The sequence below is a fragment of the Chelmon rostratus genome, chromosome 6, assembly GCF_017976325.1.
Source record: "Chelmon rostratus isolate fCheRos1 chromosome 6, fCheRos1.pri, whole genome shotgun sequence".
Taxonomy (NCBI): Eukaryota; Metazoa; Chordata; class Actinopteri; order Chaetodontiformes; family Chaetodontidae; genus Chelmon; species Chelmon rostratus.
The window spans coordinates 11124451-11136693 of record NC_055663.1 but is presented as its reverse complement, the minus strand read 5'-3'; the positions used below and the strand labels follow the sequence as shown (position 1 = coordinate 11136693).

The following is a 12243-nucleotide window of genomic DNA, read 5'->3' as shown; positions in this document are numbered from 1 at the left end:
TCTGTTTTTCTGCCTGGCCTCTAATGAATGTGATATACCATGTAAAATGAGCTTTGAGTGGTTAGGGCCTCTGCTGTCCAGGTAAACAAAGGCTTCCCAGACTATAGACACAGAGATTGGGCGCTATACCAGCTTCCTCCAGCGTTCAGCGGATTACATTTCATCCTGGAGACGGGCGCTCCAAACCCTCGGTGGTTGTTATGCCTAGCCCTCCCCCCTCGCTACACATAATCGCCGCAGCTTGAAAGAGCTCATAAATCAGCCGAGCACAATATATCGTAGAGGGAAAAATGTGCGCCCCTGGCATTTGAGACGGCACAATGCCAACCTATGAGCGGGCCAATTCCACCCTTTGTATTCGGTAGCGCGAGGAAAAAAACAGAAAGCCTGTTTGGTGGCTTGCTTTGAGATGTCTAGTATGCCCACTCACTCTCCCCCTCCCTGTGCCTTTGAGTGTGTGGGTTGTTCCATCCTTTTGTATGTTTATAATGCCGCTCCCTCATTGGCGTTAACTTCTAGTCTTATTTAACTCGTATCATAACAATGTCTCAGATGTAATTGGTAGCTTTGCCTTTCTCAGTCTCTAGTAAGTACGATAGCAACAGTGGTTGCTCTCACACAAAGCCAAATTTACAACTTTAAGCATTTGTATTGCAATGCAAATTACCGGAAGGGAATAATCCATGAGTAGTTAAACTACAGACAGAGTGGAGAAACAGTGGTCTGAGAGAGGATAATGCAAACAGTAAATAGCTTTGGCTGTACTACAATATCTTACGCAGGTCTTTTCTGTTGCCATCAGGGTTTGAAATTCTCACTTTACAGTGATGGAGGGTAAAAGAGGTCCTTTATTTTCTGATGTCTTTGCTTGCATCTACCTGCTATCTTGTTTTTCTCCTCGTGCCAGTGAAGATCAATGTGTTTCAGTTAAAAACTTGGGGTTACAGCTAAACGGAGGATGCCAGGCATTGATGTTCTGCAGGCTCGTCACTCAGTCTCAGGCCTGTCCTGAGAGATAAGTCCCGTGGCCTGCTCAGGATCAATGGCTGAATCCATACAACACTCTCCCACAAGCTTTGCTCTCTTTGTCTTTGTCATTAAGTTGTTTTCCTCTCCTATCAGTACTTTGTGCTTGTGATCTTACCCTTTACTTGTCATACAGAGAACAAGAATATAAGCATTTAAGAAGAAAGTGAGCTCTCAATAACAAAGCAGCTTTTTGACTCTTTGAACCTTGTATGATGCTCAATTGTTGAATGGTTTGCTGTTTTGACTTTAGAACATAAAGTTGTGTCTTTTATGTTATTGCGATAATAACTTTAAGAAAACTTTTGCATCGCAGCAAAGGCGAATCCTGTCATAGAACCTGGTGTAATGCATTGAAATCATCTCCACATCACCCATAGACTAATCACTTGTCTCTCTTTCCACCACTTCCCCCAACCTCCCATGCGTCCTTAGCTAAGGTCAAGTCGAAGTGCGCCCCTACGTTCTTCGCCTGCGCTAATGGCGTCCACTGCATCATCGGACGCTTCCGCTGCAACGGCTTCAGCGACTGTCCTGACGGGAGTGACGAGGAGAACTGCAGTGAGTCTCACACTGGCCACCAGAAGTCATGGTGTTCAATGATGTACTGCCCTTCAGTCATAACAGTTTATGCCATTTTACTGGTCACATAGCCAGAGGTGGATGCCTGCTGAACGTGTACTCAACTCCGCTCCCATTATTCCTGTAAAATCTAAGCATATTATTAAGAAGGAAGTCCAGACATTTCATGGTTAAAAGTCAGATTACTAATAATGAACTGTTCAGCCTGTAAATTGTTGGAGTTGGAGTCTATAAATTTGTAACAGAAAGCCTGAATTAGTAAACTGGGGGTGTGGAGTTGTACGCATTAATGAGACAGGGACAGATCCAGCAAAAAGATGCTATTGGTTGCATTATAGGAATTGTAGGATAAAGTGTTTTCAGAGTTTGACCCATGCAAAGAAATAAAAGTATGCATCCTGCTGGAGGCCACCCTTTAAGATAGAAATATGCTTCATCAACAAACCATAAGAAAAGAAATACTTTGCATATAGTGTGAATGGGCCAGAGCAAAAATCATGGAAAAAACAACAGTGATCAAAAATGTTTTAATTCCTTTAATTAAGGAACAGAAAACATTGTTAGCACATAAAGATATCCAATTAAGATAACACCACACCTTTGAGCATTTTTCGCACTTTTTCCTCTTCCTCTCTTCTTCCCTCCCTCTCCTATCTCAGTTTTATATTGCGCTCCATTGTGAACAAAAAAAAAGTGAATATCTTGCTGGACTCACATCTCAGCCTCCATGTCTGGAGGTTGGACGATTGATTTTTGAAGCAAAGATCTCAGTGTTTTTCCAGAGGCACAGCAGCACACGATCATCGTGGAAGTGATGCCTTTTTTTTTAATTTGTTTATGGACAGTGGGGGCAGGTGTTGTTAGAGATACTCATGAGAATTTATTTTTCAACCTTACTTTTGCTCTGCTTTAGCTTCTGTAATGGAGTATTGCTTGTACTTTCTGAAGCATGAAGCAGTTATGTCCCTCCTCTCAGAGGAAGAGCATCACAGTATAAAGAATGCAATTTCTGTACTGCTGCTGCCCCCTTCATTCACTATGAAATCCTGCATTTAGAGCAGATGATAATAGCGGTGGCAAGGTATCTATCTCAAATTCTCTTACCTTTTCAAAAACGACTGAGTCGTCTTTATTTGTTTGAATTGCTTGTAACTCCTGACTCTGCACCCTTGGGTCCAGCGTTGCCTTGTAGACAGGTTAACACCCATGTTGTACTGTATTGAAGGACAGGGGGAACATCCAGGTGTAGTCTATATTATCATGTAGTTTGTCCTCACATGACCCCATCGCTGCTTTCCCAGCAGGGAACGTGCATCAAGCCAGTCACTCACCATTGTCAGAGGCAGTGCTCCTAGCCTGCAGGGCCCCGCGCTCACAAATCTAATCTAGCCATTTAAATGGAGATTTGCCGCACGCTCCCAGCGCTCGCTGCATCATAACTGTGTAATTGTCTGGATCTTCTCACAAGATAATTCTGCCTCATTCTGCAGAACCTAGAACAAAAGACAAAATCAGAACGTGTGGTAAAGCAAGTAGAAGTACTGGGAGATTTTTTTTTAAATTCAGTTTTATTTTTTTATCAGACACCGCATGATCAAATGCTTTGCAAACTCGCGCTGTCTTAGTGTTTCATTCATTCTCTGAAAACCCAAATGTAGACGAAACAGGCATGTTTTTCTTTTAGCCAGTGGTGGCTCATATCAAAGAGTTTTTTTCCTTTTAAATTCTTTTCTGTGTAGCTTGTTTTTCAGTCACTGACACAGTTGCTCCTGCTTGTCAGGTTGCATTGAAGGGAAACCTCTCGCTGTAACAACACTTACTCAACTAACACTTGACACTTGACCTCTGCCCTCACTCAACCACAACAGGCAACCCGCTGGTGTGCTCGGAGGCTCGCTTCAAGTGTCGAAATGGCCACTGTGTAGACCGCAGCTTCTTGTGTAACGGCCAGGACAACTGCCAGGACAACAGCGACGAGGAGCTCTGCCTCACTACAGCAGGTAAGTCATGCAGTCAAATGTACGAGACGGTCATGAATGCAGAGAGGGAAAAGAAAGCACTGGCAATCAGACACTGGGCCAGACGTGGTTGAGGATGATTAATGAGAAAGGATTCCTGATCCCTCACACTGACACATTTCATCAAAATTCAACGCACAGAAAGATGATACAGCAAAATCAATCACAAAGCTACAACCAGAACTTGTAAAGTAGGACTTTTGTGATCAATATGGCAAAAGCTGCAGCAGAATATGAAAAAATCCAAATGTTGACAGCATGAGAATGCCAAAAGTGATGCAAAAATAACAATACATGCATGCAACAAGTAGCGAATTACATGCATACATATATGAGATTGTGTATTATGTTTCTACCTGACCAATGGTCTGCAAAGAGCCGCGTAGTGTCAGAAAGTGTGACGGCATTTGCATGTGATATAAACACGACAAACACACGACACTTTTACAGAAGCAGGTAATTTGTGAAAAGGATGTGCAGACTTAGCGATGCAAATCAGAGGCTGTCTACTTCATTGCAAACTCCAGATGGAACTCCATATGTACAACAACAACCAGCAATATGCATATTGATGTCTGTGTTCATTATCTTGTAAATAAACTACACTTTCTGCCGGAGGGTATTGTATTAACTTGAAAATTGCGTCTAAGATATGTATGTACCAGTAACGGTTTTACTGTATGAGACATACATGATTTAAACTAAGGAATAGTTCTGAACTTTCAGAATGAAAGGATCGACCATGAGAATGTCTTGGAAAAACTAAGAAAATTAATGTTCAAAAAAGTACCCATATACTAACAATCACTTGATGTGGAGATAGCAGGTTTTGGAGATAGTGGGAAAAACACTGCACACGGCACTAGAAGCTCCAACATGGTGTGATTCAGTCTGTCAGAAATAATTGCAGAGACACCAATTATGCTGAACGTGTGAGTTTTCTCTCACAGTTAAAAGGGGAAGACCTTATGCAGTTATCTCTCTTTCCTCTCACTTTATCAGTCCATTCACAGTCCGATGACACACTGGGACTTGGCCGCTTGTTGTGACAAACTTGCTGAATCTAATCACACCATCATAGTTGGAATTATTGGCAGTGAACTTTGCAGCAGATTTCAGAACAGGCGTAAGCTTGTAGACACAGTGTTTAGCCTTTCTATGCAACCGGAGTTGCAGGAGTGTGGCGCTCAATATGTCGCATCTTCTGATGTTCCTGAAAGCATCAGTCAGGAAATGTGTTCTGCAGTCTGTGCTTCATGAGGATACGGAGCAAAGCCACTCACAGACGAACGCCAGCATTCCTCACTTTTCCTGTTCCGCACACAAAACGACACCATGGCATCATCGGTGTTACGTGAAATATACTGATGACACTGTGCTGACTTGGCATTGTAGCACAAATAGCAGCAGTATCATCCCTGACAGTGAGTCTGATGTCTTCTGGTATAGAATGTCTTATTCCACTGACAGCTTCACTTCTCAGGCGCAGCTGCTGCCACTATGGCACAACAGTCGGCTTCTGTCAACACTTCGGGTGTGCTTCCACTGGCATGATTTCTGCCAGCAGTCCAGCCCTGGTGTGTATATAACCCCAGGCTATCAGATGTGGACCAGTGTCACTGTTTTTTTGGTTTTCTTTACTAAACTATCTTTCTTTTTTCTGAAACTGCTGTGTATCCCTACTCTTCTGTCTAGGTGCCGCTGTCACATCGATTTACTCTGCGGTGAAGAGAAAAAAAAAATCTCTGTCAAAAATGACAAAACGGAAAACAGGCTAAGTGCAGAGTACAAAAAAAAGATGTCGACGATAACCTGTCAGCGTCACAAGACAGTAATGATATCACCGGTAGTGAGAGAGGCAGCAAAAACCTGATTCAAACTCAAGAGGCAAAGCATGTCTGAGAAACAGGGAAGGAGCTGTGCAGCGGTTACGCGTCAGACTTCAGAATAGAAGCACAGAAGATCCTGGTGAAACTTTCTCAACAGCATTTATTCTCTAAAATGAAATTCAACTGTTCAGTATCTCATCGGCTGTGAAAAACACCTCTGATCTGACACAGATTGGATAATGGTTGCAGTAGATAATTACTCTGCTTATTATGAGTTAGCCTAGCATTTAAATTCAATATGCTCACCGTCCATTTTTTATTTAGCCTAATTAGTGAAGCTGATTTAGTCAACTTTGTATATTTCTTACCTGTGTGTGTGTGTGTTTGAGTGAGTGTGTGTGTGTGTGTTTGCGAGGGTACATCCATCATCACAAGGCCGTCTTCTCCAGACTCCACAACTCAACGCAGAGCCACAGAATGCTGGATGGAACTGCGTAGTGATGCAGAAATATTGATTGATAGCCGTTTCCACTGCACTCCATTTCTTGTTGACAAGTGAACAATACCAACTGTGGCGCCGGCTGGCAGAACGTAGCTGTGTCTCGTTACGGCATCTCAGGCATTACAGCAAATCTCAAACCACGGTCCTCACGAGATGTCGAAACGAGCGAGCAGCTCACCGTTTGCAGAAAACCCAACACTAGGTGGATTTGAAAAATGTTGCTTATGTTTAATGCAATTAGCATTCACTGGTAATTACCTGGTGGAAAACTGGTGCAACTCAGATACATCATATCCCAAAATGTTTTTGCAGCTCGTGGGCTGAGCTGAGCAGAGCTTTATGATACACAGCGCTGCCGGCCCTGAGTACAATTAATGTACTCCATTTCCCACAAAGAGAAAGCGTTCTGCCTTGCAGCGATTGTATTAAAATGCCTGCTCTGGATGACTGAGAGGCTTCTCGCACTGCCTCCGTCTCTAAAATGTTTTCAGGTGTCTAATGATGGAGTATCCAGTTCCATCTTTTTCTCCTCATGAGAATGCCTGAATTTCCAACTATCCAGCTGAGTCGTTTGCATGATTTCAATTCAGCTCGCACAGGAATGGACCAGCGCACGTGCTTCTGATCTGTTTGGAAGTGTTACAGAAGACTCCCTGTCAGCGCTGATTTTAGAGCAGTATTTGTATGTATGGAGCGCAAAAATGTTCCTAAATGTTCCCCTGTTTATTTTGCTGCTAAAAACCTGTGTCGCGCTGCGTAAAGTACAGTAAGTGTTGAGAAGCCGTGAGCTCCGTGTTGTCATGACCTTCGGAACCAATGAAGGAAGAGCAGCTCAGTTTTTTTTTCATTTGTTTTTTAACTTGTTTATTTTTTATCATCACCCTCTGCGGAGTGAAGGCATCACTGCGGTTTTCTTTCCTGTATGCACACTCACACACACATACTCACCTTACATTCTGCTCTGACTTTGCCTCTCTATAATAAGCACAGACCTGCAGGTGACAGATAAGGCCTACAATATCCGCTCTAAGCCACCTGAGCACAGCATCTCCTTCCTCACTTTCTCTCCTGTACCTCCTTCCTCAGTTCAGCTCCTCTTCCTCCGTGCCCATAATTACTTGCCTCGGTGTCTCCACATTTGGTGCCTTGATTTGAATAGTCTAGTGAGAGATCGGCACGCGGCCTGTCAGCGGACACATCAGCGTGGCATTTATAGAGTGCCGTTTGCTTATCCTGCCCTAGAGGTGTCCAATAATTAGATCCACAGAAGCAACACCATCCTGCAAGCTCTTTATGCCTCCAGTGTTTTTATTTCCCATCAGAGTGATTTTAAACAATTTGGCACAGTTAGATGTGAACAGAGCCGCACAAAGCTTTACTGTTTATCGTTTTATTTGATGGGTAATTGATTTTTGAAATAGCAGAGAGGCGGCAAAGTGGCAAACGGTGCAGTGTAACAATACACAATCTTCTATAAATGCATTGGTGCAATCATCGTACGGTGAGATAGTGGGAGTCGGAAAGGGGAGCCTGTAACGGATAACAGAGATAAAGAAATGGAAAGCACACCACATAAACATAATATAGAGAACCAGAAAGGGAGTCGCGAGAGGAGCAATGAATAACAATGGGCAGGAAGATGGAGGTAAGCAAAGAGAGGCAGGTGATTTGGTACGGAGGAAGGCAAGGATTTGGATAGAACGGAGAGAGGGGGTCGTGATAAGCCGGGGAGGATGAGAGCAGCATCCATCTGAAGTCGAGGCCCGAGGCCCGAGCAGTGTAACTCTGGAAACAGAAACGGGATGAAAGCTGGCACAGCAGAGCTTCTCTTTGCACTCCCCGGTCTTCCAGGCTGCTGCTAGCAGGTCAAAGAGAGTGGCAGTGATGGAGCGCATGTGTGCCCCTGCAACGAATTGTTGTTGAAAAACCGCTGCAGGGCTCACAGGATGTGGCCAGATGCTGGGGGAGCCCTCGCTGGCTGCAAGAGAGCCACTCTGCATATCCAAGGAAGCATGTGCATGAGCACAATCACACACAATCACACACACACACACAGTCGTTTCCTCAATTTTGGGAACATTGCATAGACTTGCATTCATTTCCTGGAGAATTACCATAACCATGACCATGCCTTGCCTAACCCAAATCCTGACTCTAACGTTAAGATTCACCCCAAAATTGAATGATTTACCTTATGGGTACTTGTCCCTATTAGTAAAGCAAGTCGGCAATGTGACTGTGTGAACAGATTTATGTCCCCACAATGAGAGTAACACACACACACACACACACACACTAACGCATATACCTGTACTTCTATCTTTGTGAGGACACTCTTTAACATAATGCATTCCCTAGAGCCTTAGCCTAACCTTAACCTGAACCTAATTCCCATCTAACCCTTAAAACCAAGTCTTAATCCTCAAACAGCCCTTTGAAGTCGTGTGAACCGGCCAAAATGGCATCACGTTCCAAAAATGTCTTCAGTCTGTTTGTTAAAAACATGTTCCTCATTATGTAGCAAGTACAGGAACACAGTCTCTCTCACACACACATGCACACACACACACACACACAGAGAGAGTAACAGTGCACCTCACACTGATTGTTCTGCATATTTAATTGCAAAAAAAATAACTGCAGCCTCCAGAAGAAACTTTCTGAAGGTCATGGCACTTACAAGTTAAAGGACTGAGTACAAAAGTGATGAGCACAGAAGTTGAGGCTTTTTTAACAAGTGTCTGCGAATCCCCTTAGAGTCGTTTAAGAAAAGTAATTGATTTAAAATGCACACATCAGCGTCTCTCATTATGCATTAATTAACACAAGTAGTAAAAGAGTATCAGATGGCTTGGTGACTGTGGGAGAGTGTGATAGTGATTAATTCTCACATCTCCTCTATCTCAAAGAAGCTTCATCTAGGCCTTTTTTTAAACTGAAGTTGTTCTGAGAGAGAAAAAGCAGCAGAGCGAAGGCGAGTGTAAGTGAAGTGAAGGTAGGAACAGAGGGGCCGGGGAATGAGGGCTTCAAAAGCTCTCGCTGGCTTTGTGTGTTTTTGAAGATAACGTATGCTTTTTGTGGGCCCGAGCATCAAAGGTGTTTGTTTTGGTTGTGTGTGCTCGTGCGTCTCCGTGTGCATTTGTTCTTTTTGCGTCCAGATTGTGTTATGTACCTCAGAAACGCTATGTGAAGCTGCGAGTGTAAAGCCGTACAATCGTGCAGTAATTTTGATGTACTGTGGCTCGGGGAAGATTTATGCTTTCACTGCTGCGTCGCTATAGGCTATTTATTTTAATATCAGTGTAATAACTGGACAAATAAAAGGCAAATACATCCTTAAACACATGAAGACTACGCCGGCTGTGGCGCACAAACACTTTGACAGCATCAGTACATCAATTAGGCTTCTTTGAACAAAAGCGGTGACATCAATGCTGCAGACCAAAATGGCTCAGAAATGTGGACATTCAGGACACATCTTGGAATACATTTACACTGTTTGCTGGATAAATCCATTAACATATGATTTAAATTACAATGCATTGTAAACAAAATTATTTATAGTCTTCCGGCTCTAGGGTATCACTCTTGCAACAATGGAATCACGCCCATGGGTAGGACTGCCTCGATTCATACTATATAGTCTGCATGTTTCGTAATGCTCAGACTCCTATGGAAACAGACAGTAAGTTCCTCAGCAATCTGAAGAGAGCTCATGCAAACTAAAGTGCGTGATCCATTAAGTATAATTAATATACACATTTTGTTGCACTTTAGTTCTTTGCCAGTGATCTCATCAGAGTCATCATGGGCCTACAGGTCCTCAGAGAACTGTCAGTCAGAGTGAGATGCTGGGCAGCCAGCTGACAATTAACATTAGTCTGCTACATGAGTATGCTGTCAAAACCCCGGCAGCTAGCTTCACTCTTGACCCTGGTCGGTTTGATGAAAATAAGCCACCGACTAAACATGGTCAGAGATCTGCAAAATTAAGTGGTGGCAAGAGAACGTGACCGCATATAATTAAACTCGCCAGCTTCTTTTGATCAGCCTTTCTGCGAGAATCACTCGTTTCACCGTGCTTGTCAAGGGCATTTGGCAAGTCAGAATGTCTGTCCAGCTAAAACATTAATATGATCATAAGCTTTGCTCCGGCCACCATCGCCACATATCCACAAACCCGCCGACAGTACAAAAAGCAATTTGAACCTTTTGGTTTGTGTATGGAGCGCTGCTCTCTGAGAAGTCAAATCCCTCATTTTAAACTCCAGGGATGCTCCCCTCCCACAGAGAGTAATCTGCAGCTTTCTATTTGTTATATCCTCCTAAGGCTGTGTAAGAACTACTCGATAGATCCACTAGCACTATATCTGCTGTTTTGCATAAGCACTATGTATTCAACAACCTGCCTTCACAGCCCTGCCATTTACAGGGCCAATAAACACCAGTAATTCAGACGGGGCTGTATATACAGTGACTGCGTGCTGACGTCTAGCAGTAACTCCTGCCTCTCCATTAGAGTTGGCAGTAAACTAGACATTAATATATAGTGTCAGTCTGATATATAAAGAACAAAGAATGTCAGAGTGATTAAAGTCCCTCAGTCTGTATTTGCTATTGGTATCCTTTTAGCTTGCTAATAGCTTCTCACACAGCCACGTCCTCCCCCATTGATTGCTGCCAGACGTTGGGCCCGAATAATATAGCTGCTATAGATTAAAATGACAAGTTAATCCGTGCGCACTTTTTGTGGCGGAGACGTGCGTGACGTTGAGATGTTGGTCTGTTCATGCCCTTCGTCAGTAGCACACAGAGCGCAGGCAGGGAGAGAAAGGTGTGGGAAGGAGCATGAAATGGCGCAGGGGAATATAATGGCAGTAGACTGAGGTGTGGGAGTGGAATGTAATAATGCCAGTTCATCAGAGCCAACGCACACTTGATAGGCTCAAAAAGGGAAGGTCGCACATGGATTTGAACTCTGGAAAAGTTTCAGGTTTTTGCTTTTGTTAGCCTCAAGCACGCTCACAAAGCGGTGTTGAGGGGCTCTCGGCTGTTGGTCTGCAGGAGACGAAGGCAGAGCAGTTGCCAAGATGCTTTTAGCTGCTGGTGGCAAAGTTGAACTGAGGGGGCGCAGCTTCCTATTTGAATTATTTAAATTTTGGATAAAATTGTCTTCCAGTGTACTCGTAGTAAGAGTGCATTTTAAATGAGGTCTGGCAGTAGTATTTAGCATATCTACTGTTGCCATCCGTGTGTTCTTATGTGGAAATGAACACCACAAATCACATTCATCCACCTATCCATTTTGCGTAGCCTGCCTCAGTAAAGTGTGAGAATACATCAACACTTGTTTCATCTTTCATTGCTTCGTCACCCCTCCCCTCCCTCTCTCCCGCTCACCAAGGCTAAGTGTCAGTCTTTTCTTTTCTTTTTCCCGTTGTTTAAGGACCTCGCTGCCGTTGGCTGCGGCCACACAGGGGGGTCACTCCTGGGGCCAGAGTCTGCATGAATCATCCCCGTCCTTGAATCACTTCCAGTCAGCCGTTGCTGTTCGGGCTCCTGTAAATTAACAACCTTTTCCCTCCGAAACCTATCCTCATTCAGTCGCCATGGTGATGGTGGTCAAGTGACGACCTGCACCCACAGGCTAGTGGAGGAATTTAACTCCGAACAATAGCCCTACTGTTGCTATTTGGTACACTTGTACTTGAGCGCTGGTGCTTTTTTGTTTGTTTGTGTGTGTCCGTGCATGTGGGTGCGTGTGTGCGTGGGTGCTCTCAGGATTATTCTCCATCACTCCTTGTTGCCATTCTTACTACACCTCCACTTCAGTAGCTTTCTGGATGGATGGCTCAGAGGAAAGTTCAGGTTTGCCATTTCGAGATAATATAGCTCAAGTGTCAATCTCTGGTTGAGCTGGCTCGGTCCACGACGGCCACACGGCAGCCAAAAACACTGGGCCAAGGTGAATGATCTGATTTTGAACCATTAGATCACTTAAGTAACACTATAAAACTTAAAACCCCAAAAGGGAAGAAAACAAGCTCATTAGCCCCACTGATTTGTGCTTCTGTGAGCATCACATTTGCATTAGAGTGTGTTAAGCCTGGCCTCAACTGCAACGTTTCTCTGCTCCATCGACACTTGGCTTGAAAGACGTGCCCCTTTCTGGGCCCTCACTACACACTTACTGGTTGGCTGACAGCAGAAAGGAGGTGAGATCACCACGTAAAGTGTGCTTGAATGGGGTTCCCACTCTCTTAAGTGTTTTCTTTCCACCTCTGCA

At 43.9% G+C, this 12243-nt stretch overlaps 1 protein-coding gene across 1 annotated transcript in view; it reads left to right on the top strand.

Annotated features, from left to right (window-relative positions):
• Nucleotides 1-12243, top strand: part of ldlrad3 (low density lipoprotein receptor class A domain containing 3) — a 73517-nt gene that overhangs the window by 34818 nt on the left and 26456 nt on the right. Inside the window, exons 3-4 of the mRNA XM_041939350.1 lie at nt 1462-1587; nt 3477-3608. Coding sequence (XP_041795284.1) covers nt 1462-1587; nt 3477-3608 — 258 coding nt within the window. The remainder of the gene's footprint in view (nt 1-1461; nt 1588-3476; nt 3609-12243) is intronic.